The sequence below is a fragment of the Natrix helvetica genome (assembly GCF_964273705.1).
Source record: "Natrix helvetica genome assembly, chromosome: 4".
Taxonomy (NCBI): Eukaryota; Metazoa; Chordata; class Lepidosauria; order Squamata; family Natricidae; genus Natrix; species Natrix helvetica.
Window position 1 is genome coordinate 141,432,277 of NC_138550.1, and position 27,761 is coordinate 141,460,037.

At 39.2% G+C, this 27,761-nt stretch overlaps 1 protein-coding gene across 2 annotated transcripts; it reads right to left on the minus strand.

The window, feature by feature from the left end:
* Positions 1-38: 38 nt before the first annotated feature.
* Positions 39-27,761, minus strand: PIP4P2 (phosphatidylinositol-4,5-bisphosphate 4-phosphatase 2). 2 transcript variants are annotated; one of them, XM_081950835.1, is made up of 7 exons: positions 27,602-27,761; positions 15,868-16,013; positions 12,305-12,411; positions 7,981-8,104; positions 6,463-6,515; positions 5,241-5,331; positions 39-1,558 (listed from the first exon to the last, which is right to left on the minus strand). In XM_081950835.1, the coding sequence occupies exons 1-7, from the start codon at positions 27,705-27,707 to the stop codon at positions 1,415-1,417; spliced, it is 771 nt and encodes a 256-aa protein (XP_081806961.1). In that variant the 5' UTR covers positions 27,708-27,761; the 3' UTR covers positions 39-1,414. The 2 variants fall into 2 exon arrangements, with proteins under 2 accessions (XP_081806961.1, XP_081806960.1); XM_081950834.1 differs by having other exon boundaries at positions 15,868-16,016.

Consider the following 27,761-nt stretch of genomic DNA (forward strand, 5'->3'; position numbering starts at 1 on the left):
ATAAGAATTTCAGACACTAACTGATGAGAGAAGAAACATTCATTTTCAATAATCATCTTTATTAGTATATTTTAAAAGGTACATGATAAACCTGAGCTACTGCTTTTGTACATTTAACATTATACAAAGACAATTTCCATGTACATTTAGGATTTTTTTTTGTGCTCCAAATCCTCAGCCAAGCATCACTTTGTCCTTTATCAGGGTTATTATATATATATAATCCTAGAAAATCCATTTTAATCTACTTTCTTTATTTCCATTGTCTAAGGACTACTATAATCTAAAACTCAGGGTATTCCCTCCAATTTTTTTTAAAAAAACCCATATTCTGTAAAACTTCAAACTTGGTCAGTGCAGTAACTGGTCCCAATATTCTATTTGTGAACAAGTCATGAAAAAAAAATATTTTTAATCTATCATTTAGCACGATTAGTTTTTTAATACTGTACCAACCAGCTACACATGGATGGAATGATCAGGATAACTTGTTTGCTCTATTTAATTTTCTATTAGCTGAATTAAGCTATAAATATGTCCCTTTATAATGACTGGAGAGTTATTCTCCCATTATGGAAAATAAATGACCAATCTAAACAAACTAAGAGATAGCCCAACATCACTCTAAAATCATCCAAATGTATAAAACAAGTCATATCAAATGCTTCCCTTATTTAGACCCTGTAAAGGAACTCATACAAATAACCAGAGAAAAGTTCCAGAAATCCAATCATGGCTTTGGATGTTTAAAAAAAATACAAGAATAAAAAAAAGAATATTCAAGTTAAATTGAAATTCAACTTGAAGAGGGTAAATGATTTTTTTTTTCTTTAGCTAGCCTACTAAAATACCATATTTCTCAAACTGGAAATCTGAAAGGATAGTATATCCCTAAGAAAAACTCTACTTCTTTGAAAATGATGCACACTTTTTAAGGTCACGCTGATCTTAGGTGAAAGTTAAAGCTAAGCATTTCAAGCAAAATGTTTATTGCTTAACATTCTAGAGCAAGTTGCTTTGACAGTTTTAAAAGTGTACATACAAATGTGAAGCACTTGTAGAAACACCTATAAATATTTCTTGCTTTTACATATTCATCCCCAAATGGCACAAGCACATTTAATACTGAAAAAAAAATACTATAAATTGAAATTGAATTCAGCAGTTCTTTTAAGACAGATGTACAATTGTGTAAACAAAGCTTTAGTATTCAGAGTTTGGGAATCTAGCAGCAAAACAAACTATTTGCATATAATGTAGTGCAATGAACATTTGTTCTTAAAAGGATCCCCAGTCTTGAAACTTTAGTAACAAAACAGAAACATTTAATAGGAAAACTGTTTAAATTACTTGGCTCCTATAACCATCAGATTCTCTAGAAAGCTCCATTTTCCAATAAGATACTGTTAGAAGTCTATGCAAAACTGTGTTCTGGATAACTGACTTTTACAGCTCCCCAATAGCAGGCTCGGACCAAGCAGACTAAGCCAAAGAGGTAAGCGACAGCCCATGAAACGTAAGTGGCATGAAATGTTCTAGCAAAATCCTGGGTACCAACCTTTAAAAAAGAAACATGGGGAAAAATATAGTTAATGTACAGTACTAAATCTTGGAATAGTTTTTTATTTAACTGACAAATTATCAAAATTTGAGATTAAAACTGCCTGACTTCTAACAGATAACTTATTTCTGATAACAATTATATAGATAGTCTTTGACTTATATCCATTTGTTTACTGACCCTTCAAAGTTACAGTGGTCCTCACACTTACAATCGTTGCAGTGTCCCCATGACCCTGTGATCAAAATTCTGGTACTCGGCAACCAGCATGTATGTATGGCGGTTGCAATATCCCTGGGTCATGTGATTACCATTTGTACCTTCCCAGCCAGTGTTTGACAAGCAGGGTCAATGGGGGAAGCCAGATGCACTTAACCATGTGATTCACTTAATGACCCTCATGATTCACTTAACAGCATGGCAAAAAGATCATAAAATTGGGCATAATTCACTTAACAACTGCTTCGCTTAGCAATAGAAATACTGTTCCCACTTGTGGTCATAAGCCAGGGATCTGCTTACTATCTGCTGCTTTGCTTGAACTGATTTGAAAGACGGAATAATTTAATGTTTTAAACAATCTGTATAAAACATGTAGTTCTATTACAAATACTGTGCCGAATACTGAAGAATTTCAGAAAGGCCACCTCCATAGGATCAGCCAGTCTTACTAAGGTATTCTTAATCGCTGGATATAAACATATGATAAGAATCTAAGAAATTTTCTGTTAAATGCGTCAAGGAAATTCTTTCTTTCTTTTTTTTAATTTAGAGTTTTCTAACAGGAAATTGTCACTCTTATCATCACACTTTTCTCCCCTTCTTCATTTTTTTTCCAAAGAAACTTTGCTGATCTTCTTGTATCTTTCCAGATACTATATGAAGCAGTGATGTGCAGTCAGGGGAGGCAGGGGAGGCGGAGCCTCACCACTCTCGTCATGAAAATAAAAAAGAATTACTCCAGGAAGCCGTGAAAGTGGCTGGGAGAGGCGCGCGGCTTGGTTTAGCCTCCCTGGACATCTCAGCAGCAGCCCCAAGTGTGCCGATCTCGCCATTTTTTACATCGGGCGAGCCCAGGATCCTTGCAAGGGGAATGGGACCACGTGTGCAGGAGGCTCCTCAGCTCCAGCCTCAATCAGCGCAGCCGCGGTCCCCTTCATCTTGCCTCAGGAAGGAGGGGAATGGGACCACGTGTGCAGGGGAAGGGGATCGCGGCTCTGCTAATCTGAGGCTGTGTGCTGAGGAGCCTCCTGCACACGTGGTCCCATTTCCCTTGCAAGGATCACAGGCTCGCCCAATGCAAAAAATGCCTAGGTACCATGTTTCCCCGAAAATACAACCTGTCCTGCGCTCACTGACCTAGCGTTATCCCGAAAGCACCAAGTTACAGGAGCCGGGGGTGGGGGGAGGGCTCACGTTGCTTGCCGCCTTCAATATACCGCTAGGTTGGGGAGTGGCGTTCTGTCCGGCCAGAGGGGAGAGTTGCCGGGCGGCTGCTCTCTTGTGAACTGGCTCCCGAAGAGCCGGGCACAGCCTCAGGGGCGAAGTAGCCATGAGGTAACTATGCTCACGAGCAGCCGCCCGGAAAATCCCCTCTCTAGCCGGGAAAAGCGCCATTCACTGACCTGAGCAGCCGCCCGGCAAATCCCCTCTCCAGCTGGGAAAAGCGCCATTCACCAAGCCCTTGCGCAGCTCTCCCAGGCGACCGCCGCTGGCTGCTGCTGCCCGCCGCTGCCCGCCGCTCCGCTCCGTGCATAACTTCCAAACTCCAAAACTTCCAGCATCGCCCGCTCTAGGAGTGCTCTCTATGGTGGGCCGGCTGCTGGAAGACTGTCCGGAAAACTCTCTGTCCAGCAGCCGGCCCACCATAGAGAGCACTCCTAGAGCGGCCGATGCTGGAAGTTTTGGAGTTTGGAAGTTATGCACGGAGCGGAGCGGGGTGGCGGCGGGCAGCAGCAGCCAGCAGCGGTCGCCTGGGACAGCTGCGCAAGGGCTTGGTGAATGGCGCTTTTCCCGGCTGGAGAGGGGATTTGCGGGGCGGCTGCTGAGGTCAGTGAATGGCGCTTTTCCCGGCTGGAGAGGGGATTTGTGGGGCGGCTGCTGAGGTCAGTGAATGGCGCTTTTCCCGGCTGGAGAGGGGATTTGCGGGGTGGCTGCTGAGGTCAGTGAATGGCGCTTTTCCCGGCTGGAGAGTTTCCCGGCAACTCTCCCCTCTGGCCGGACAGAACGCCACTCCCCAACCTAGCGGTATACCGAAGGCGGCAAGCAACGTGAGCGCTCCCCCCACCCCCGGCTCCTGTAACTTGGCGCTTTCGGGATAACGCTAGGTCAGTGAGCGCAGGACAGGTTGTATTTTCGGGAAAACACGGTACCCAGGCATTTTTTGCATTGGGCGAGCCCGGGATCCTTGCAAGGGGAATGGGACCACGTGTGCAGGCGGCTCCTCAGCGCACAGCCTCAGATTAGCAGAGCCGCAATCCCCTTCCCCTGCACACGTGGTCCCATTCCCCTCCTTCCTGAGGCAAGATGAAGGGGACCGCGGCTGCGCTGATTGAGGCTGGAGCTGAAGAAATTTCTCCGTTTGGGCTGCGCCCCTGCGATCGGAGCAACCACGTGGTTTGATGACGTCACCAGCCTCACCAGTCATAAACGTCACCGCACGTCACTGATATGAAGACATTGAGTATTAATTTAGAATATGACTTTACCATTAGTATGCTTCACCATTTATAATAACATACATTTTTTCTTAATAGCTTTTTTAACCTTATACTAATATATACTACATAGTATAACAGTATGATTTAGTCTCCTATAATTGTATATCATGGGTGCTAATTCAGGGGATTTATTCCCAAATAAGTGTGCACAGTATTGTAAACAAAGAGTTACATACATACATATTTGAGAATGGCTAATAGAAGCCAGGAACCATATTCTTCTTTACAACACTTTTTTCTAGCAGAAATTAGTAAGGAAAATAGCCTTTGTACATGCAAAATACAGAATAAATTTTCTAAATTAACAAAAGTGTTTTGTAAGCATGTCTTTCCTCATAAATTGCAATGTAATATCTATATTAAAACTTCTTCCCTGCGAAAAAAGAAAAGCAAAGCCCTTCTGGACAATATGGAAGGTATTGCATGTAATTTCTGATGGGTGATTGTTTTGTGAAAATTTGTCTTGTGGTGTGGGGAACATAAGCCAGCCTAGTATGAAGGCCGCATGCTTCCATATTTGGCAGTTGAAAACACCATCAGGCCCATTAAAGATCTAGTTGGAGCACAGCCAAGAAGACACAGGGCAATTTCTATTTCATGTACAAGTAATCTTCAAATTTATGATCCTTATGGAACCATTGACCAACTTGATTTTACAACTTTTTTGTGGCTGTCGTTTAAGAAATCATCACAGTCATTAAGAAAAATGCCACCGGCCTAAAGAAAACCAGTGGTTCACTCAGACATGGTTTTGCCAAAAAGCGACTGGTCATAAATTGAGGACTACTTGTCATCTGGGCCATAAATTCTAATTAATAATTTGCAGGCAAAATCTTGTATTTTGACATTTTCTAGATGTTTAAAGGGCAGAACTGATTTGCAAACTTTTGATAAGACACTAGTTGAAGACATACCATGTGTCTGAGTCAATATTAAAAACCAACACTGATGTTACTTACAGTTAATCCAACGCCAATGAAGATAAATATCATTCCAATTGTAATATATACACAGCACCGTCTTCGTGGGAGTGCACATCCAACAGAAGAACTGAAAACACAGTATTCCATAGCCAGAATTAAACAATGATTGATACAATGATTTTGAAGGTTCACTGAAGAACATACAAGATAAAACTATAATTTAAACTCTTTGGGGTTCAAAATCACATCATGTTCTAGTGTAAAAAATATTTCATTTCATAATTCTAATTGTTTGTTTAATTACAGACATTCCAACATATTTGCAGGAACAGTAAGCTAGCATGTGATTATCCAAAAGCTCTACGACTGATTTCAACAAAAAAGACCCATGTGCCCAACTTGTGATTAGAATTCTCCCCTTAAATCTTGATGGAATGTCTTTAAACTGATTGACTTAGGCAGTTTTACTTCAATAACAAATGTTCTACTTTAAAACAGAAGAGAAAGCATGACTTGATCACTGTTAATTGGCCTTTAATCTGTTCCCTAAGGGTTCCCACTGTGGAAAAGAAAGAATAAATGCTATGTCTATCACAGGGTAGTTTTAACGTCTTTAGAACTACTATATTTCACACTTTCAGTTTTTATAGGCAAATTTGGCTTTGTTACCATTAAAATCTGGATAATGAATATGATTCAAGCAATTTTATTGGGTGGTAAAACCTGTTTTTTTCTCAACTTTATATTCTGATTCTAAATATAACAAAGACAGTGAGATTTTCATTCTAAAATGTATATGGCAGCAAGTATTTATTAACCCAGATTTGAAATATCTAATTCAAAGCTCATATGAAGGGTAGCCTCAACCAGATCTATTAGCTAGAGTGCAATTCTACATAGTAATTCATGGGCTTTTAACTTTTAAAAAAAGTGAAAATCAAGCCTACTAAAAATTGTACATGCATCACTCACTTAATTTTACCATAAAATGGATGTCTGAATAGACAATTAAGTAGATAAGCTAACAGGAGAAAAACTAAATTATTTTTACCATTTTATTTGCAAATAATTATTGTATACAAAGCATTTACAATCAAGAAAGTTTACAAGATTTTGACTTGAAAATGTTAGAAATAAAAACATCAGTTGACAATGTAAACACTGTAAATGTTATTCTTTTTAAAAAGAATATTGAGAACTAATATTTGGAATAAAATTGCAATCACTAGGATTTGTAAATGTATTTGTAGTAACTTACATTTTTTTGCAATGTGGGCACTTTGCCAATGTGTTGAATCTCAGTTCCATCCACTGCAATAAAAAAAAACCTAGGTTGAAAAAAATGCCAGCATACTTATTTTGCTTCACATTAAATGTCATGGGTATCAAAGCAAAAGAGTTTGCTTCTCATGACTTTTATTCCTTATTTTCTTTCGTCACTGCAATGCTCTATTGCAGGCAATAGCCCCATACTTTGTGGTTTGGGATTTCTATGTAAAATAATTTCCTGTGGCTTGCTAGTTACAGACCTCTGTATATTATTCAAAAATTGTAATATTTTTCAGTACTAATAATTGTAATATCATAAGTGTTCCATGATTACGATTTAACCTACATATAATCATAATGATAGATGATACTGATAGATAGATAGATAGGTAGGTAGGTAGTAGGTAGGTAGGTAGGTAGGTAGATAATGAGACAGAGATAGAGATTATTGATGTCCATAGAAAATAGTCTTTAAATATATATATTTCTAACTATAAATAGACATCCACAAAATCATGGCATGATTAAGAAAATTGTTATTTCATTCAAATGGTCAGCTAACAGCACTGTGTCATCCAGTTGTCATATATTACAGGTAGTCCTTGATTTACAACTGTAAGGGAACCTGCCTTATACGGTCGTAAGTTGTGACAGTCAGATCCCCATATGACTATGATTTTACAATCTTTTTTGTGGTAGTCATTAAGTAAACCCTTTGTTCGCTATGGGCCAGTTTTACCAAAAACCCTGAAGCAAATGCAGTCATGTGACCACATGATATGCAGTCATGTGACCATGGGTTGCTGAGCACCCAAAGTGAAGTCACATGACTGCAGGGGGTGGGCATCGGAGCTTTGAATCCACATTGGAAGTATCCCTCACAACTTTGAACAGTTGCTAAGCGACCGGTTGTAAGCCGAGGACTACCTGTTCATCATCTTGTAATTGGAGTGTCAGGTTTTAGGTTTAGTCCCAGGTGTCAGCGCAAAGTACATATTTTCTAGTTAGCAGTAATTATTTCATATCACAAAATCATTAATTACTTAGAACAGAAAAACTCTTAATGGTTTGCCCTAAAGCAGGGGTGTCAAACTTGATTTCATTGAGGGCTGCATCAGGGCTGTTTGACTGGGGGGCTGGAGTGGGCGTGGCCAGGTGGGCATGGCCAGCTCGACGTCACTCGTGTTGGGGGCACCTGTGGCGGCCCAAGCACTTTGCCAGAGAAAATGGGCTCTTGAGCTCCATTTTCATTGGCAGAAGCACTGTGGACCAGTCCTTCGCTATGTTCAGGGCAGCCCCACAGGCAAGATTTAAGCATCCCGTGTGCTGGATGCTGCCCTCGGGCTTTGACTTTGACACCACTGCCCTACATCTTACATTTTATGCTTGTGAATGAGCTTGCTATGATAAATTAACTATGACAAAAGATTTAAAAACCTCAGATTAGTTTGAATATTCTATCTAATGAATTAATGTGACTCTCTTGTTTCATTATGATTGCACTTACTAGAAATGTATTTCCACAGTGTCCACACACTACTCTGGTGCCTTCTGGCTGAGCAGGTATTGCAGGCTGCGCTGGCTGCTCCTCTGGAATTAGCATTACTGGACCGAGATTAATGATGCGTCTACTGTCAGAAGTAAAGATGTCATACCATATCAGAAAAAAAAAGAGAGAAAAAGACTCTTTCATCATCTAGTATCCTTTCTACAAAGAAAACTCATTGGCTCAATTGCACCAAACACAAAGACAATTGGATAAACTGGTATCAATCTCTGTAAAATAATCAAAGTTTAGAAATATAAGCTTATCTTCAAATGAATACAAAATGCCATAAAATTAAAAATTTTGCACGTGTTGAAACCAAGGTAAATTAGGAACAGACCAGTCTGAAACATTTGGTGCAATTCAGGAATCCTAAATAAACCATCTCAGACAGTTGCTACTTCGCCTCGGCTTGAACACATCTGGGAAGCTCTCATAGTAATTATTTCCACCGTCAAACTGTCTGAGTTACTAAGAGCTGAAACTTTATTTATGTAACCTGGCTGCACTGCCTTGAAGTCTTAACCATCCCTGTAAACTATCATCCTTATAATTCAAGCAGTCAAAACGCTGAAGGTAACTACGGAGAATTCATTACTCTGATCCATGGTTAAAGTAGTAATTGTATACTCTTTCTAGTAACTAGGCCAGATGATAGCCAACTTCAAATCCAATTCCTTGAGAACTGATTAATAGAGAAGTCTAGTTTCAGAAGTTAAACGATTGATCAGAAGAACTTAAAAGTACCATCTAAAAGAGTGGTAGCATTCAGCTGGTTCAGACTGGTTCAGGTGAATTGGTAGAGGCCCACCTGCCCAGCACAATCCCATCCTATATCGCTGTATTTTTGACATTGCACGCATGTATGGACGATGTGCATGAGCGAGTTGCACACATGCAGATGGCATGTGCATGTGAGCGAAGCATTCATTTGCGCATGCACACTCACATTTCCAGTGCTGGGCAAACCGGTAGTAACAGTAAATGAATCCCATCTCTGATCGAGAAGATTTCAGTTTGGAGCTGAATACTATTCAAAAACCAAGGATACTATATTCAGGTCCAAACTACTCCCAGCCCAAGACCAAACTCATGGTGATCTTAGTATACATCATAAAAGTTACTCTAAATTCTGAACTGATTGCAAGTACTGCATTTTCTGAAATGGAGATAGGAAGGTCAATATCCTGACTGTATTTATAATTATTCAGAGGAAAGTAAACAATGCTTCAGTAATATCTTTCTCAAAAGTTATAGATTGCTTTAGTTAAGATTGAGAGGAAAAACTCTGCATGATATCCTGTCCAGTTTTCTAAAACATCTAATTTCATAACTGTTATTCATAGGATTCTTGATTGATTAGTTTTGCTGCAAACAATGTATCGGACCATTAGAAACTGATAAGGAAACAATGAAAAGAAGAGTGATATCTATTGGTTTGGTATCAATGATAAGAAAGCATTTTATTAATTAAATGTGGGTTTGACTTTAATGCAATAAATAATGCTGGTACCATGTTTGTCCATATCTATGTGCGTGCTTGTGCATTACACATATTCCACTTTACAATCCTCTTCTACAGATTAAAGATATTTAAATTGAATTTAGTGATCAATCTCCTTGATTAATCCACCTATCTCTGGATCAGTGAAACTGAAGGTGGATTAAACTCTTGGGCAAAGGGGATTAAAGCAAATATAAAGGGTTTCATCATTTAGACCTAATCTAGCATTAAAAAAATACAGCATTATTAATATCATATCTGGTATGTAGTTCTCAAGCTCATCCCATGTATACATTAACAATACAGGTAGTCCTCGACTTACAACAGTTCATTTAAAGACCATTCAAAGTTACAACAGCACTGAAAAAAATGACTCATGACCATTTTTCAGTTACAATTTTTTGCAGCACCTCCAGGGTCATGTGATCAAAATTCAGGTGCTTGGCAACTGGTTCATATTTATGATGGTTGCAGTGTGCCAAGGTCACATGATCACCTTTTGCAACCTTCTGACAAGCAAAGTCAATGGGAAAACCAGATTCACTTAACAAGAAGTTTACTAACTTACCAACTGCAGTGACTCACTTAATAACTATGGCAAGAAAGGTCATAAAATGAGCAAAACTCAATAAATGTCTCACTTAACAGTATAAATGTTGGTCATAAATCAAGGACTATGTGTAATTGCTGTTGAGGTAATAAATATCAATTACCAGATATAACCAACTTTCCTCCTGTTTTCATACCCTTCGGTTGATGGAGTTGATTAGTTATCATACCAAAGTAAAAGAAAGGAAATGAAAGTAATCCCTCAGACTTTTTTTTAGTTTAGTTCTCTGGTTTAACCATACACCTTTTCCTGAAAATTAGTCAGTTTAGTACTCAGTTAGTCATACTCTTCTGCAGATAGAGGATAATGTATAATATAAAATGTGTTTGTGTGTATGTGCATGCTTGTGTGTGTTTGTATGAGTGTGTATTTTGTGTAAAATCCCAAACATACTTTAGAATCAGACCTGGATAGCTTTTATTCTGATGGCATTTAGGAAGGACTTACAAACTTGACTTTTCCAGGCCTTGGGGCAGGTTAGAAGGGGAGTGATTGTTTTAAAGTTGTTGTTTTTGTATTGATTTGTATTGATGCACATATTTCCAATGTGTTGAGTTTTTTAATTTACATTTTAAAATTCAATTCAAATTAATTAAAAATTGAATTTTAAAATTTAAGTTATTTTATCTCAATTTTGTTTTAGAATTTGAGTTGCCTGCTCAAAATCGTACAAATGTTGGGAAGCGCCAAACAAAAATTAAATAAAAAATTAAACACACATAAACAGTACAATATGACTGAAACTTCTAGTAAATTACTTAAAAAAGGTAAATCAACCCCATCTACAAGGCTCAATAGACATCTGGCCCAACATCAAATCTCCAAGGCCTTCAAGGATATATGTATGTATGTATGTATGTATGTATGTATGTATGTATGTATGTATATGAAGGTCTTGGCGTATTCAGGTCTTTTCCCGTGTAAGATTGAGAATATCTTGGAGACATTTCGACAAGGTCCCACTCGCCATCTTCAGGAATGGGTTTGGGTTTGAGTGTGGTGAGCGTGATTGATGGTGACATCTTGTGTTGTTCTGGGTCCGGTGTTGGTTTTCGTGGCTGGGACTCGTTTGTTGACTAGGGCTAGTTTCCAGATGTCTGGTAGGCGGGAGGTATCGTCACGTTTATTCATGTTGTGAGGGTGTTTCTCTATTTCGATAGCTTCCATAATTATTCTCTTGTTGAAGTGTTCAGTTTTGGAGATTAATTTGGTTCCTTCAAAATCAATTTCATGTCCTGTTGCTTTAAGGTGCTGAATAAGAGAGGAATGTTTTTCTTCTTTTCTGACTGCGTTCTTGTGTTCTGTGATGTGTGCATTTAGTTTGTCCAATGTATGTGGCTGGGCAGATTTTGCATGGTATTTCATAGACTCCTTGGTTTTCTAGCTGGCTCTTGTCTTTGGGGTTTCTTAAGATGTTGGCTATTTTTTGGTCAGTGCCGAAGACTGTCTTGATATTGTGTTTGTGGAGAATTTTGTTGATTTTATCTATAAGGGAGGAGGGCGATGCCGTTGTCCTGTTCTATGTCTCGGTTCTTGGGGGGTGTCTCCTTTTGGATTAGGTTGGTAATTGTGTTTCTTTGGAATACATTGGAAATTAATACGTTTGTGAGAGTGTGTAATTCAGTTTTCAGGTGGACTTTGTCGGCTAGGCGTTTGGTTCTGGAGATGAGGGTCTTGGCTACGGAGTTGATCTGTGCAGGGTGCTGATGGGATTGTGCGTTTAAGTAGCAGTTTGTGTGTTTTTTTTCTGGTAGATGGTGTGTCCTAGGGAGCCATTGGGTTTTTTGTAGATTAGGACGTTCAGAAAAGGAAGTTGGTTGTTAGCTTCTATTTCCATAGTAAATTGTATTTTGGGGTGTAGGCTGTTGAGATCTGTGAGGAAGTTGTCCAGTTTTTCCTTCCCGTGTGGCCAAATTACAAAAGTGTAATCTACATATCTAAGCCCTTAGAGAAAGTAGATGTGCACAAAAATTAGTAATCTTCCTTTGTTCCTGAGTCATTATTATTGATCTCCTATTGCTCTTATTAATCTATATGTGATAATGGCGTGAATAAATATTTATCTTTACATCTGTTGCATAGGGCTAATGTCACAGTTTATATGAAATAAAATGATGAAAACAACCAAAATCATATTAAGGACACAGATTGAAAAAATTTATGGCTCTTACCAATTGGGTCTTGGACATCCTATTCTCCGTGATGTATCCTTACAGATAAGCAGACAGTTACATGGACATCTAACATACTTTTTCCCTGAAGGAGGGTTTTTGATTGGCTACACAACAAGAAAAAGAAATCACATATATGTTGATTCTCAAAAAAAAAAAAGAACTTACAATGATTAAAACAGAGCAACGGAAACGATTCAACTTGAGTTAAAAGTGTTATAGCACAACATATTTTTTTCTTTTAATTTAATACCAATTACTGGTATTGTGTTTAAAATTCAAAGTTACATATAGAAGTGTCAGTGGCTATTACTGTATGTCTTCATTAATAAAATGTCTTTCATAGTACTATATTCTCCTCTATCATCCCTAGGGAGTATACAAGACTTTCTTTAACTATATCCAAACATGGTTATCATACAATTAAACAACACAATATATAACATAAACATAGACAATGCCATAAATTGCAGTTACTACAAACAAGAATCCTATTGTTGTTTACTTATTTAATTTTATAGATGAAGGTCTCAAGAACCAGAATACCATAAAATAATTATTTTCTTAGGTATTAAAGATTCCCGAGAATCAAATTACATAAATATTTTATTTAATTTATTTGGTCAAGCATGTATTTGATAATATATATAAGTATAAACATGATTTGAATACATGAAAGGGATATGAATAAAGAGAAACATTAGGAGAGGGACAGTAGGTACTTTGGTGCATGCCCCTTACAGACCTCTTAGGAAAGGAGTGAGGTTGACAGTAGACAATCAAAGGTTAAAGTTTTGGGGGTTTCGGGAAGAAACCAAACCAAACCAAATCAAACTCTTCCAAGAAAAGAAGTTCATAAGTTGACTTAATTTGGAGAAATGCCCAAGCAGAATTCGAAGAATTGGTGAATTGGCTTTTTCTTTTAAAAAAGCAGAATCGGATGGCCAGACAAATACTGGGAAAACTTTGATCAGAAGTGGGGTGAATATAAAATGGGTAAACTGGTGGCTATGTCAACAATCAGATATAAACTCTTTCGAAATTCTAAACTATATTTTAAAGAAGGAGTTTTATGCAAAAGAGTTAAGAAACAATAGTTTGACTTGTTTTTGGCTGTTAACATCCAAAAAATTATTGTGTGTTTCTATCTGGTTTCCATCAATCCTATCTGTTTATAATCTGTATCTTTTTTCTTGCTAAAGAGATTCATGTGCAATGTAATAATATCTTAGAACAATGTAATATAGTATAATAAACAAAATATTTTTGCAACCAAAAATCAAGAAAGATTCAAATGACATGTTTGATGTTGACTTTCTAACGATTTCAATTATTTTCTAATCCAATAATATAAGTCTTATTTTATAATTAACAGAATGGTATAAATGTTTTTAATGCAATTATGATAAGAAAAAGAAAACATTTGCAACAGAGGAAAAATAATTATTCTGCTAAAAGAAGTTTGAACAAACTATTTATGTGGATATGTGTGTATGTACACACACATGTAGACATACACACACAGAGAGAGACTCAAAGATTAACCAGTTATTTAGGCTAGCCAGCTTAGACCATAACCATAACAAATAAACACTGAATTACAACAGGGCTTTTTGCATTATTATTGGTCATACTATTTGCCATTTCTGAAATGACTGTCTGACTCACAGAACTTAAATTCTCATGCAGGAACTGAAGCTAATTATTACTCCCCTTCCTGAATCATACTGAAAACATTCTCTCTTAGGAACAATCTGCTCCCCAACTACTTTTTTTGATTTCTTCCATGTTCCCCCAAATTCATGTAACACTCTCCCAAATGAAGAAAATTCCCATTTTCCCTCAGCTAAATTCATCTATACAATGTAGAAGAAGACTGATAAAAGCAACACATCTTGTAAGGACCTGGTGAGCCCATTGTTCCTGCAATCTGGGGAGCCTCCTATCATAAGAGTTACATCTCTTTTTCTGTTCCATCTTCTCAGAGAACAAGGAGTTTTAATTATGGTAGGTGTGTTCTCTGGTAGTTATACAACACAATAGCAGAATTGGAAGGGACCTTGGAGGTCTTCTAGTCCAATCCCAGGGGGGTTGTTGTAATATTCCACATACATAGGAAAGTGGCAGAGCTTCTTGTACTATTATGGTGCAACAAAAATGCTAGATCTTTCAAACTAATCTTACAAACATAGTTCCTATGAAATCAACGGAAAATCAAACTTCGATTTGATTTACATCCCTCGACAGAACTCTCTCTCACACACATCACTAATCGCTGAAATATACCTTACATGAGCTGTTGTCACAAAGAAGAGTAAGATCAAAAGCCAATCCTACTATTCCAAGCCCAAACAATACTGAAGCTACTGTTTCCTACTAAAAATATAACTATGGCTGTCCTCACACAAGTGATTCTTGTAATGGCATGTACAGATAAAACTCGAAAAATTAGAGTATCATTCAAAAGTTCATTTATTTCAGGAAGTCCTCTTTTCTGATGAGAGCAACTTTTGCATCTCATTTGGAAACCAAGGACCCAGAGTATGGAGAAAGAATGGAGAGGCACATGCTGCAAGATGCTTGAAGTCCAGTGTGAAGTTTCCACAGTCTGTGTTAATTTGGGGAGACGTATCATCTGCTGGTGTTGGTCCACTTCATTAAGTCCAGGGTCAACACAGCCATCTACCAGGAAATTTTGGAGCACTTCATGCTTCCTTCCACAGACGAGCTTTATGAGGATGCTGACTTCATTTTCCAGCAGGACTTGGCACTTGCCCACACTGCCAAAAGCACTAAAATCTGGTTCAATGACCATGTGATTACTGTGCTTGATTGGCCAGCAAACTCGCCTGACCTGAACCCCATAATCTATGGGACATCGCCAAGAGAAAGATGAGAGATATGAGACTGAACAATGTAGAAGAGCTGAAGGCCGCTATTGAAGCATCCTAGTCTTCCATAACACCTCAGCAGTGCCACAGGCTGCTAGCTTCCATGCCACACCGCACTGAGGCAGTAATTGCTGCGAAAGGGGCCCAAACCAAGTACTGAGTACATATGCATGCTTATACTTTTCAGAGGTCCGATATTGTTCTATGTTCAATCCTTGTTTTATTGATTGCATGTAATATTCTAATTTTCTGGGATTGTGGATTTGGGATTTTCATGAGCTGTAAACCATAATCATCACAATTATAACAAATCACGGCTTGAACTATCTTGCTTTGCATGTAATAAGTCTATCTCATATATTAGTTTCACCTTTAAGTTGCATTACTGAAATAAATGAACTGTTGCACGATATTCTAATTTTTTGAGTTTCACCTGTAAATGAAACAAACAAAATGTTAAAAAGTTATGATATTTATGTAGTTACTTACCAAGCACATCTAAATTATATTAAAGTAACCAAAATATCTTTACAATCCCCAAGGCAAGTCATAACTTTTGAGCACCTGTAATATTTGGAAATTGAAAGTTGAAAAATTTGACACGCCCCAAATTGCATTCTTGGCTACCGTAAACTGCATGTTATAGAATGCGAAACTTGTAAATCCATTTACCGTAGCTTCATTGCAGTCTGTGCACTTGACCACATGTTGGTGAAGCTTCCCTTCCAAATGAATTGCTGACTGGCACACACGGCAATTAATTATAGGAATAGCAGCGGCATCCGGGCTAGCAATGGCAGTGTAAGGTGGCGGGAGTTCTGCTATAGAAAGAAAAGACATGTTTGTGACAAAGCATCTAAAAGTCATTCACACAATGAATACAGAACTAATAGCTCATGTGCCCTTGCAGTTAATTCAACTGTCCTTTCATTCAGAGAATCATCCACCTTAATACTCAAATGCCATTGTTCCAGGATACATTATCTGTAAAAAAAAAAAAAGTCAGAAATTTCCAAGTTGAAATACATATGAATATACAAATAATTTTAAAGAGGAACATTTGATTGAAATCAAAACTTTTCCTGTTGCCATTAATGAATAGTCAATTAGGAAAGAGCCATGGAAGAATGTTTTTATATATGAGGCCAGACTATCACATGTGTAAAAATGGAAAGATTTTGAAATACTCAGAATGGAGGAAAGATTGGTGAAGATGACAGAACTAGGATAGATGCCAAAATTAACTTGATTAGAGAAGGATTTACATTTATCAGTGCCTGGACATCCCTTATGATTTTTTTGCAGAAAAAAAGAGAAAAATGAACTTGTGATTGGGTTTGAAGATTAGAAAAGGTAGCTTATGGAAAGAAGGAACATCCTGATATAGCTTTAGAAAGAAAAGGCAAAATATAAATATAACTGCTGCCCAGAAGTCAACAGCCACTTCTTTATAAACTTTTCTGAAAAGCTACCATTTGTCAAAAAACATTCAGTACCTGATACCTCTAATAAAATAAACTCCAGGCAATTCTAGCCCTTATTAACAGATATCAAAATTAGAAAAACAGCTGTATCATACCAGTTTTGCAAATCTGAAGTATGTCTAAATCTGGGTTTAGATCTGAAATTAATATTCTGCATCAATATCACTTGTAGCCCTAGTTTGTATCCAGGACAAAATGATTGCAATGAAAAATGTATTATTTCATCTATTAGTAGAGACAATGCTCAACAAGTACACTAATTAGCTGGTGGTATATAGAAAAGGACTAACTTGGCTTGCTTCCTTTTAGCCTTGGATTTCAGAAGGTGACATATGCCCAAAGAATCCCTTTGAGCTAAATTTGCAAAATACTTTAAAATTACATATGCCTTTGCACTTTTAAATATGCAAAGAAAGGATTTGGACCGAGAAGGATGTGTTCCTCATACACACATTCTCCTCTCCAACAGATGGCAGACGAATTTAAACCCAGGCCGTCATCCCAATTCTTAGCTTTACAGACTTTCTGAGTTCATTGGATTACTGTATGCTTTCCTGAGCTGGACTCAAATGTTTGCTGGCTTTTGAAGTGTCTATTGATTAAAATTCAAGAAAATCAATTGGAGAGCTTTAATTTCAATCAAATCTTTCCTGGTTTGTACATATGACAACTGTGTCCAACAGTTCCATCAAGGAAAATTTGAGGAGATCCGTTAAGGTCCCTTTCTTTCTTTGACTCAGATAGGAAATAATAGTTTCATTTTGGGAAAAGAGTGTAAAGAAACAAAAATGTTCTCTTAGCATATTGCCCTGCCATTTCCCTCACTGTGCTTTGTTTTTAGCAATTTCCCCCCCAACTGTAGATACATCTAGAATTTAAGAAAGCATTCTGAACTGCAATAAAGATTTGCCATCATGGAAGTGAGGACTTGGTCAAACATGAAATGTTACATGAGATTTTTTCCTCTTCTCTGTTCACTTGCGTGTGTACACATGGATGAACTTCATATAGTCTCGCTCTCTCACATACACACAGACACATATCTTCCATTACAAGCACCGTCGGTGTTGAAATATCAGACTTTTTGAGTAAAGGGCAAAGCTATCAGCATCTGAGCTCTGGTGCTTGTAAACTGAGCCAGTTTGAAATAATTAAAAATGGTTAATTTTAAAAATGACAAGTTGGAAGGCCTTAGCTCAGACAGAATGCTGCCAGCTCCACCTCATCTACTGCTACAAGATATAAAGAATGCCATTGAAAACAACAGTTTCACTTGGTTTTATGACTCCAAGGCAGATTATAAACCCAAGCATAGGATTAGTTGAAAAGTAAGGAATCTTGTGACAATCATTTAAAGAGGAAATAAACTTTTGAGAGGCTCCTAAATTAGTAGCATTTCAAAGGAATTCCCTGGGATAAACCAATAAACGTTAAGTTACTCCGTTTCCAGTATGTATACATTAAGATTTATTCCTACATTGCAAAATATTTACACTGTCAGACAACACATAGTACTAGCAGCTGTGGAAATGTTTATTCCTATTTCCCAGGCATTTCCAAAAGGCCTCATTTCCGCAAGTCTCTTGTGTCCTTAGAGCAATAAGCTTCAAGCCATCTTGCTAGTACTGGGATATACACAGATTTATAGCCCCTTCTTGACGTCAGTCACATCTCCAGAAATAAATGGAGAAGTCAGGGAAGGAAAAGAAAAACAGAATTTCTTCTAGCCTTTAGACCTTAGATCCAAGAAAGTGTGTGGAACACTTTCATGATCACAAGTCAAGGAGAGTAGATATTTATTTAGCACTTCAAGACATATGGAAGATTTGCTGTTATAAAACTTATATTCTCTTTGGCTTCACACTCACAAAAGCCAACATTGATCCATAGAGCATCACACCTATTTCCACTTAAAATTTCCTTTCCCATGAAGATTTGCTCTAGTCAGACACAATACAGGTAATCATGAACTTATGACCACAATTGTTAAGTGTATATTGCTTTAAGTCAGTGTTTCTCAACCTTGGCAACTTGAAGATGTCCAGACTTCAACAGCATCCGCTGGCTGGGGAATTCTGGGAGTTGAAGTCTGGACATCTTCAAGTTGCCAAGGTTGAGAAACACTGCTTTAAGTGGAAATCCTACATGACTACCAGTAGCAAAGAAAAAGCAATATTAGTATATTGCCAAGTGAGAAATTTGTTAAGTGAGTTTTGCCCCATTTTATGACTTTTCTTTCCCCATTTGTTACGTGAAACACTGCAGTTGTTAAATTTTATGACTTTTCTTGCCACATTTGTTAAGTGACTCACAGCAGTTGTTAAATGAGTAAAATGGTTGTGAAGTGAATCTGGTTTCCCCATTGACTTTGCTTGTTTGAAGGTTGCAAAAGGTGATTGCGTGACCCCGGGAAACTGCAATCATCACAACTGAGTCAGTTGTTCAAGCATCCAAATGTCAATCATCTGACCACGGGGATGCTGCAATTGTCAGAAGTGAGGAAAATGGTCATAGGTCACTTTTTTCACTGCTGTTGCAACTTCAAATGGTTACTAAGTGAATTGTGGTAAGTTGAGGACTAACTGTATATTCAACACAATCCATGCTCTGCAACTGGGAAAGACAAAGGCAGATTTGGTTTTGCTCCTTTGCTCCGTTGTTGTTAATGCAGCTGAAGAGAAACCTGCCCCCCTTGCCTAGACCTTGAATCCTAATCATCAAGAGGAAAATGGAAATAAAGTAGGGGGGAAATGGACAGGAAAAACCACAGCTGCTATACTTCCAATTTTAGTTGGAGAGTTCCATCCATCAGGTGTATCAAGACAGAATATAAAAAAATGACAGGATTTGTGACTCCACTAGGCAAATGACACAATTATGTACTTGGATCATAGCATATGTTGCAAAAATATAAGTTCTATTATTTGAATGACAGTCATGATGCTCATGTCAACATCACACCCCCACCCACCCACACATGTAGGCTTTCCCCATATGGATACCCTTTGTGTCCGATTCTCAAATGTGCCAAATCCATATCAAGGGTTACTTCTCTGCCAACAACCTAATCGGTTTGAATAAGTAAGTGGGAATCCTACATGACTACCAGTAGCAAAGAAACCGTATTTTCCCCTCAACTAGCATAGCCCCTGCAATCATTCTTTTAAACCTCTTAATGTCTTGGGGGTCTCTTAACAGCAAGGCTTCAATTAACCCTTAAATGCATTATGAGAAAATTGAAGGGGACTTAAGTGCAGGGAGGAGCAGTCAAATCAGTGAGCAGGTGCTTTGGGCAGCTGCAGATGGCATCCCCTTCAGCAAAATGAGAAGAGGAGAGGAAATTGGAGCTGCCTGGTTTCCATCTGGAAGGATGGCGGAATGACTACATTGCTCTTGCCCCTCCTGGGATGCATGAGGGAGGATCCTGCTCTTTCTGCCTCCATTGCCTTTGCCTTAAACACACTATGAGATAATGTTATCAAGAGCCTACAGCAGGGATGACCATGTCTATGACACGGGTGTCAACAGTGTCACCTACAATGTTTTGGGTGACCTACCAGCATTCACCAACACCCAACAACACTTATTCCCGAAAGCACAACCCATTTTTGCACAATTTGAGGAGGGTGCATGAGAATGTGCTGTGTATTCTCATGCAACCTCCAGACAACCCCCCCCCCCCTCCGAAGTCATGTGAAATGGCTGTGCTCTCACATGACAGCTGGAGTTTAGGAGGCTCCAGAGGCCATGGAAGAGCATTCTACAAAGATGCTTCAAGAAACAAGGCCTCATAAGGCCCAGAGCTTTCTTGGGTAGGTCCCAGGGACCTATCATTAGAAGGAGATCAAAACTTGAACACATGGTTGGATTGTACATTTTATAAAATAAAATAATATGTACGGTAAACAATTGTTTCTCTCTTGTTTTGGAGAGGGTATTGTGATATGCCAGCAAAATCAGCATAGGCATTTTCTGAATCTTTGGCATGCTAAGCGCAAAAGGTTTGCTATCACAGACCGACAATCATTGCTTAAAGCTGCTATATTTCACCTCATCCATCAAAAATGTAAAATAAATGGCCTAGGAAATAGCTTAATCTGCCTCCCATAATCTTCCTCTTTGAGATTTCTGGAACTCGACAAATGGCAAAAATGGATACTGTTTTCTATTATTCTAGGGGAACATATGCATGAAATGTAATTTATTCCTAAATTAGATTTATTCATTACGTTTAAGAAACCCAAGAATATTTGATCCTGCTCACACACATATCCTGTCATGTCTACTTTGCATCATTATTCCAGTCATTATGAGCTTTATACCGCCACCCTAAATCAGCAGTAGCAACCACCAAAAGTGGTCCAAAATAATGAATCCATCTCTGAAAAGCAAAGGGATATTTTCATATTGAAATATTGAGCTTTGTTTACAGTATCTAAGCATTCTAAGTACATGAATGTAAAAGCAAATAAAATAAAAAGTGTGGTTTTACAGGAAAAAAATGACAATGACACACGTATTGAAGAGCCTGGAATTATGAAGTGAAAATATTTTAAAATATTTATCTCTAGATAACTCCCCCCAACAAAGACACCATCTGATATACAACAGGCTCTGTTTGCCCTTAAAACCTGCCTTTTTCTCCAGGGATTTGGCTTCAGTGGAGTGAGGGGTGTCCCTTTTTGGTTGTTTTTACTGTTGTGTTCCATCACCATTTTGTATTTGGAATTTATATTATATATAGCATGTATGTTGAATATTACGTGAATCTTTTGTTTTTCTGATGTACACCATCTAATCACATTGTTTGCCTTATAAATCCAGTACAGTAAATCGATCCATAAAATGAATATATGATATATCTATACAATGTCCATACTTGGGAATAAATCCAAGAACTACAATGCCTTTCCAGGGATATTTTGACCAAAGGAAATTAACCCAGTAAACACAGCCTTTTGCACTTTCAATTGTTCTCAAATTTCAGGCTAGACACAGCAATAAATCTCAGTGCTCCAAAAACTTAACCCCTGAAAGTGCAGGAACTAAGTAACAGAAGAAGCTTCTTCACAGATTTGACCCTGCTAGATATATTGCTTTACGAGGGTGAACATTCATTCTCCAAGCTTGTGGGTTGATTTACGCATGTTTTGTTTACCAGGTTAAGTAACATCTTCAGTGGGGTTTTTCCAAGATGTTATTGGTGATGAAACGTTTGGAAACCAACCCACAAGGTCGGAGAATGAACCTTCCTACATCTGAGCTACAGATATTTGCCATTGTTGCATATTGTTTTATTGCAGATAAGAAAGTAGTGGTATCTACCCAGGAAATCGGCTTACCTCAGAAGATAGGAATCAAGGTATTTTCCTCCTACTTTTCAAATCTAGAGACTATCTCAGTACTTCTTAACTTCAGTGCCTTTAAGATTGTGGATTTCAACTTCCAGAATCCCCCTGCTTGTGTAGACTGTCTGCGCAATTCTAGGAGTTGAAGTCCACACATATCTTAAAGGTGCCAAGGATGAGAAACAATGGACTGTCTGACTGTTTCCTGGTCTGCCTCACCAGGGTCAGCACTTACATAGATTCAATGATGCACCAGCTATATGATACCACTACAAGCTGTGGCTATTGTGCATAATAAATACAAATACTACATAGTGAGATCTGTAGATCATTGAATGTGTACGAAAACTATAGTTTTTCTACTAAGAAATTCATTTGTTATCTGCATAGCCATGGTGATGAGTAATAATATTATTACCGAATTTAAACTGATCCATCTTTCATTTGCATGATGTTTATAAATGTAACTCTGTGTAACTAATTAAGATGATTATTTTCCAGGTTTGGGAAAGAGCATCTTGCTGCAGGAGATAGGCTTCGTGTTACTCATAGCTTATGTAGGAGTGCATCTATGGAAAAATATTTGGCAATTTTCACCTACCTCGACATTTAAAATTTAAGAGTAGATTACTGTTTCTTTATATCTTTACTCAAGCCTGATGAATTGAGCTACACTTACAATTAGAGCAGTGATCACAGAATTCCATAGCATCTGTTAACACATAGGTAACAAAACTGAAGTAGCCAGCCTTAAAAAAAAAGAAAACAATACATAGCTAAAGTACAAGCTGGCCCTCAGCTATGCAAGAGGTAGGGTTATTTCAAAGAATAAGCCACCAATGTGCCTGCATATAGGATCAGTACAGAAACTAAAGAGACAGCAGCCATATCACCCAGTGACCTGATAAATGTTGTTGTATCCTTGCCAAGAATATCTTCTCAGTGATTTTGATCACTGGCTTCAATCTCTACTGCCCAGAAAATGATTTAAAGACTGCTTCGTGCTCATTACCGTGGGGAACAAAAAAATCACCTGGACAGCCATCAACCATATCTTTTTTTTAGCTCTTTTAAGTAAGCCAACAGTGTCTTGATTCACAAAAAGCATTAAGCCAACAAGTGTGTTTAGCAGGATGCAGTGGCTAGATGTGCTCAACATATTAAGCCAGGGGTGTCAAATTCAAGGCCCACGGCCAGATCTGGCCAGTGGTGTGCTTAGATCTGGCCTACAGAGCTGCCCTGGAAACAGTGAAGGACCGACCTGCAGAGTGTCTGCCCACAAAATGGAGCTTGGGGGGGGGAGGCTCCCAGGTTCCATTTTCGGTTGTGACAGCCTCCTGCAACCCTCTTCCAGTGAAACAGCGCCTGAGGAGGCTGTTGCGGCTGAAAACGGAATCTTGGTGAGTGACATCAAACTGGCCACACCCATCCTGGCTGGCCATGCCCATCCTCACACTTGGCCCCCTGAGGTCAAACACAATTCTGATGTGGCCCTCAATGAAATCGACTTTGGCACCCCCATATTAAGCCATACCCAAACACATTACAGTAATGATCTCATTGGCAGCCCTTCATGGTAGACCAGGCCAACAAACAGACCCTGTTGGGATTTCAGGAAAGCTCTTTATTGTACTTAGATAAAATAGCGCAGTCTTGAAAGCCTGTCTAAGATCCCTCTCTATCCAGCTTATACTAAACAAAATAAAGGGGGAATTATTTAGAGTTTCTTTTTCATTCTTTCTTTTTCTGGACTATGTAATCTTTTCTGCAAATCCCCTTTAACAACTGGCTCATTCCTGAAGGTCAACCCTACATTCCTTCATACTTAGCCACCAAATCTACTCAGTGCTAAGGCTGTATGAAGTTTCAAATGTTAACTTGTGTTTTGACTGGATAATTTCTTCAAATTAAAATGACTCAAATATAGTATGACTCAAATAACCTGAAGGATTTCTGCACGTGCATTGTTTCACTGAACTGAATTTTATCAAACTAGTTTGATGATTTCAACCAACTTCATTCTTCAAATAAAATCCCTCATTCAAGCTGGGCCAATGATTCACACTGTAATTTGCTCAATCCACAAAACTCTACTAGTAGGCCCCATTCTCATGGTACCATATCTGTAGCTATCAGCAGGATCTCTATTTGAACAAAAGAAAGCCTTGAACCCTATTACAAGGCAGAACTAATTATAGCTACATCATATGAAAAGAGACAATGGGTTGACATTTATTTGTCCATTTCCACACACTTTCACTACAATATTAGCAATCCATTAGAGCACACCAAGATAATGCTGCTACAATCAAAGCAAGTTCCAAATAACTAAAAATAATTACAGAAAAAGCATGGCATCAGCCAAGATGTTGTCGAGCAAATGAAGAATTCTTCGGTACTAGAACTTCCTGCAAGAATTCCTACATTTTATTTTAGCAGATTTCAATTATTGCTTTTAATGAATTGTGTTGGTCTTAAAAAAATATCATCTATCCAGGTCCAAGAAATATGCTTCCTCTGAAGCTGTGCCTGCCTTTTGGAATGGGGTTTCCAACATACGCACACATCCAGATCTTTAACAATCTTTATTGTTCATCTTTTATTGATTTTATTATAACTTCTTTGATGATGTGAACTGTTCATAGTTGAGAGTTGGGTAGCCTGCAAGATGATGATGATTATCTGAGCCTGAAACTGAGAACTATGCATTACAGGCCTTGTAAACCAGTTCCAGAAGATATGGGTCCGAGTTTTATTAGAAAGAACATTTTCTGTGCTACCAGGGAAGGTTTTACCTTCCTGTTTGCATTTTCCTAGTTCTTCAAGTTCTACCCTCTGCTCGGTTTCTCAAATAATGAACTTTTGCTCTGTAAATATTTCCCAATGTGGATTCATCTTTGTGCTATGACAATAAATAAAAAGCTCTGACCAATAATTAATCATTATCAGCCTTTGCTTCTAGAGAGGTCAGGACATTTTGATTTTTCTTGCCAGGGGAAACACATGAGCAGAATCACATGGATTGCAATAAGCAAAGGCTTTTTGTAGCTTTCTACTGTCTTTCTGGGCTGTGGAATATATTAAGGCAAGGCAAAAAAAAGTTGAAGCAAAACTGGTTACGAAAACCAAAAATGGAGCAACATCAAAGAAGAAGAAAAAGAAATAATCCTCTTAGAGCATTCCAAGATTATGTAGGCTTTCCTCAAAAGGCTCATGCGGTTTTATATTCCTGGTCTCAGTACCCAATTCCAAGAAGAGAAGCATGAAAGCTTCTGGGAGTAAGATATGGCTTCTATCTATTCTTTTTTCTTCTTTCCTTCCTTCCTTCCTTCTCCTTTTTATTCTGATCATTCCTGACACGATCAACTCTTTTACAACATGCTCTGCTAAAATGTATTTTTCTGATTTGTTGTGTTGTAGAACCCCAGAGCATGTGATAAATTTATGATTTGTTGCATGCAGGTAGTCCTTGACTTACAACTATTTGTTCAGTGACCATTCAAAGTTACAGCACTGAAAAAACTTACAACCATTGCAGTATCCTTACAGTCAGCTGATCAAAATTTGGTCGCTTGGCAACTGGGACGTGTTTATAATAGTTGTAGCATCCTGGGGTCATGTGATCATCATTCACAACCTTCCCAGAGTGCTTCTGGAAAGCACAGTCAATGGGAGAAGCCGGATTCCCTTAACAACTGCCTGATTGACTTAACAACCATCTTGCTTAACAATGGAAATTCTGATTCCAACTGTTGTTGTAAGTCAAGGACAACAATGAACCCTGGTCATTGGGCTCATGGGTAAATTCAACTACTTGTAGTTTACAACTAACTAATATGAGGAACAAGGGAAGCGGTGACTCAGTGGCTAAGATGTTGACCTTGTCAATCAGACAGGTTGGTATTTCGGTGGTTCGAATCCCTAGCGCCGCGTTACGGACTGAGCTCCCGTTACTTGTCCCAGCTTCTGCCAATCTAGCAGTTCGAAAACATGTAAAAATGCAAGTAGAAAAATAGGAACCACCTTTGGTGGGAAGGTAACAGCTTTCCGTGCGCCTCTGGCATTTAGTCATGCCGGCCACATGACCACGGAGACTTTTTCGGACAGCGCTGGCTCTTCGGCTTTGAAACTGAGATGAGCACCGCCCCCTAGAGTTGTGAACATCTAGCACATATGTGCGAGGGGAACCTTTACCGTTACCTTAATATGGAAGAACCCACTTAAGAGCAAGACACCAAATTCATATCTGTGAACCAGTCTCACCTTCTTTATAAAGGGGCACTGCCTAGAGAAGGGAATAGGTGTGAGTGTACTATACTAGCCCTTATACCCTTCTATTCCCTATCACTTTTACATACGATCACCAAGTATGATCAATTACTACAGTATCAGCAGCAGAGGACAATCTTTGAAGAAAGAAAACAGACTCCTTTGTACTCTAAGGCAGGGGTCACCAATCTTTCGGGCCACAGGGGCCACTACATTCATAATTCTAAATCCCACGGACTACAAATATCTTTTTAAAAAAGATAAACAGCGTTTAGTGCAATATAAAAAATGCAAATAATTTTTCTGCAGAACACCAAAATTTTCCCACGGACCACCTGTTGGTGACCACTGCTCGAAGGAGCTTTAGGGGCCTATGTGGAGTTTTGCCTTGGGGACCCCAGATCCCAGGAACCCCCACCTAACTGAGAATTGCAATAACACTGGTTTAGAAAGCCGCTAACTACAACTACGTTAAAAGGCACGCCCCCAACCGTGTGGAGGCTTTCAAACACCCTCTTAATCTTCTCCAGCTCCCGGGATTCAGTTTTTCTGCTTTTTACCGCGCGGGTCGCAAAGCAAATAAACCCCCTCCCCACACAAACACACACCCTCCACCCGCTCTCTTCTGTGGTATCTCGCCAGAAGCCGGGTGGGGGGGGGGGAAAGGGGGGAACGTATTATTTACGCACACAGACGCCAATTCTTGGCCACTGCGTACCTGTCCTTCTTTTCTCAAGAGAAGCCCCTGATTCAGCAGAATTGGGGAGGGGGGGGAGGAGGGAAGCCAGGCAAATGGGAAGAGGCTCGGGCGCTTCAGCCTTGCTTCAAGGACACCGGAGTTCTGTCCGCAGCAAAGGCGTCCCCGCCCCCTTTCAAGCCAATGCCTTCCCCAACTCCGATCCCCAATTCTTCCCCCGCCATCAACAAAGCAGGCAGGGATGCTGGGGAGAGGGCGGGGAGGGCGAAGAGGGACGCACGTGCACCCCTCTTGCCCCCCAAAAATTCACTACCCAGCCGTCCTAAGCCGGGAAGTAACACGAACCCCCCCCTGAAGACGGTTCGTTCCTCCCCCCCATCCCCGAAACAGACCCACCGAATTATTCACCCCACCCCACTCCAAGCGCGTCCACTAATTCCCCCGCCAGCCCGTCCACCCCTCCGGTCTTATTCCTCACCCCCCTCGAACTTGGCACCGATGCCGGGAAAGGGAGTTTGTGGCCAACGTGCCGGGCAAGGCAGGGAAAAAAAACCCGCGGCGAGGATGGGGTTGGGGGGGGGGAGGAGAGAAGCAAGGCTTCGCTTTACCTCTCGGGCTGCTGTCCGGGAAATACGGCGGGGCCGTCGGAGTCACATTGCCCGAGCCGGGCGCTGACAGCAGCGGGGACCGTTCGTCCATCCCGTCAGCAGCCATGAAGCCTCGCACTGAACGGGGGGAGCCAAGGGAAGAAGAGGCCGGACTGCCTTT